Source organism: Echinococcus granulosus (assembly GCF_000524195.1).
Source record: "Echinococcus granulosus chromosome Unknown EG_S00100, whole genome shotgun sequence".
NCBI lineage: Eukaryota > Metazoa > Platyhelminthes > Cestoda > Cyclophyllidea > Taeniidae > Echinococcus > Echinococcus granulosus.
Window position 1 is genome coordinate 260299 of NW_020170480.1, and position 2138 is coordinate 262436.

At 42.4% G+C, this 2138-nt stretch overlaps 1 protein-coding gene across 1 annotated transcript; it reads right to left on the bottom strand. All coding sequences in view use genetic code 11, as the record gives it.

The window, feature by feature from the left end:
- Positions 1 to 94: 94 nt before the first annotated feature.
- Positions 95 to 315, bottom strand: EGR_08253 (hypothetical protein; the record flags this gene model as incomplete). Its single annotated transcript, XM_024497502.1, has 2 exons — positions 95 to 207; positions 264 to 315. The coding sequence occupies 2 exons, from the start codon at positions 313 to 315 to the stop codon at positions 95 to 97; spliced, it is 165 nt and encodes a 54-aa protein (XP_024348097.1).
- Positions 316 to 2138: the final 1823 nt, after the last annotated feature.

The following is a 2138-nucleotide window of genomic DNA, read 5'->3' on the forward strand; positions in this document are numbered from 1 at the left end:
AAGAGGGGAAGTAAAGCACGTTTTGCAGTTGACACTGTGGCACCCACCATAAGTGGTGGGTAAGCCTCTTTTAACTTCTTTCTTAAATGTAAAATTAGCTGATTTGATCATTGAACTCGCATTGCATGTTGCCACTTTCATCTCCTTTATCTGGGATCAGCCACCGCTCTATTCCGCTTCGGTCCCATCCAGCATTCAGCCACCGTTCTGTCCGATTGTAATCCTATTAGTCTCAAATCCCCCTAACTATCATTTCTCAATACCGCTCCTCTCAGCAACCTCTTCCACTGCATCCTGTCCGTTGCCCTCCCTCATAGCTACTCATCTAAGTATTCCATCCTCAAGGCTATGGTACACCGCCCTTTCTGATCACCGTAATTTGTCTGCTTTACCTATCCAAAGGTTTTAATGCCTCTTGCAGTTCAGTTCTTCTGTATTATTGTCGTTTTTCCATAACTTCTCCTTTTTTAATTCCTACAGAGACTAAATTCCATCCAAAAATCAGCAATGGTCAAGCAAAAAACATTTAGCTAATTTTCTACTGCCCCTGAGGTTATCAAATAATTTTTCCGCACATCCCTTAACAAATATTTGCAGATTTAAATAGACGTTTTCCAAAAAACCCACTCTCTTAGCTTTTCACGTGGACAGCATAGTGCAGACGTTAATTACACAAGCATTGGCCGTTTGGGTGGGTAAATGGGTATAAAGGTTAGTGTGGGGGCTAGGCACTCGACTACTTCCAGCAGTCAGCAAGTCATCGCATTATCACTCTCTTCATGCAAAACGCTAGAATGCGGGTTGAAATCGGAGGTACAGAAGTACCTCGTGAAGAGTGTTGGCAGTAATCCAGGTGAACAAACTAGTAAAACACCTTTCTCTTTCGCAAATCCAGTGGATACATACAAGCTGGAGACCTCTCCTCTCTCCTCCTTTACATTTAAACGTGCCTCATCTCGGATCGACATATGGCACTTTCTTTTCAAAATAACTCATACATTCAGAAGAACAATGAAAACATTGTCAACACCGCCAGTCGATTACTCGTTCACACCGCCACCCATCTTGACCGATTCGCAATGTTACACTTCATTGAGGAGAGATACCATTTCCATTAAGGGCGCTTCTCATTCTAGTCAAACAGTTCAACAACATGTACTTCCCCTCCACCTTTCCCCACCTCCTGCAACTTTATTTGCATCGCAAAGTATGCAATGGATAAAAGACGGCCAGCAGTTGTCACGCGGCATTTGTAGTGTCACGATCCATTATAATTGTACCTGACAGATAAAAAAACATCTATGCCATTAAACAAAACAACGCTTGTGTTTGTAGTCGCATTTGACACTAAGCTAAAACTCAACCTTTAAGAGGCCTCATGAGGGCAAAAGAGACCATGACATCCTAGGTGGCACCGTTATGGGCAGCTATGCAATTTTCGTTCATTTAAAATTTTCTATGATTCAGTCTGACCATTTTTGTGGCAAATAAGCTCAAAGTGAAGGGCTCATGGCCTCACTTACATGGTTTTGATCGTTTTGCCTAACTACACCTTCTAGACGGGTAATGCCTGGTGTAGCGTAATAGGCACTTCAATGAAAGGCGTTTTTCGGCATCTTGGTGACAAGTCAACAAATACAACTAGACAATAACACACTCCTCTATTCATATCAGTTCCTTTAATACATGTATGTTTGAGCAGAGCGTTTGGGTTACAAACGGACAAAGTAAGCCCTCTTCATGACCGCAAAGGTGTCACGAAAATCGGTAAGGCAAGGATATAACGCCTGTGAAAGTCCTACATAGCCAAGAAAACCTGCGCGGAGAAGATTGCAAACGTCAGACTATGGTTAAGTAAAGACTGAACAATTATTACCAATTTCCATAAACACGACAGCATAAAATCCCAAGCAAACCCAGCTCCTAGTAACACGGACCATCAAAGGATTGGAAAAGCGACCAAACGAAGGAGAGAAATACGACATGTGACCTTTAAACATAGTTATTCTTGCCACTTTTCATTCCGACTTGCGAAGCACACTTGGACGACTATAGTGGTACTGTAGAAGACGGACTACTTTATCGTGCTTAAGGGGCACGCAACCTTGCACAAATACGCATACGATAGGTAAACACAT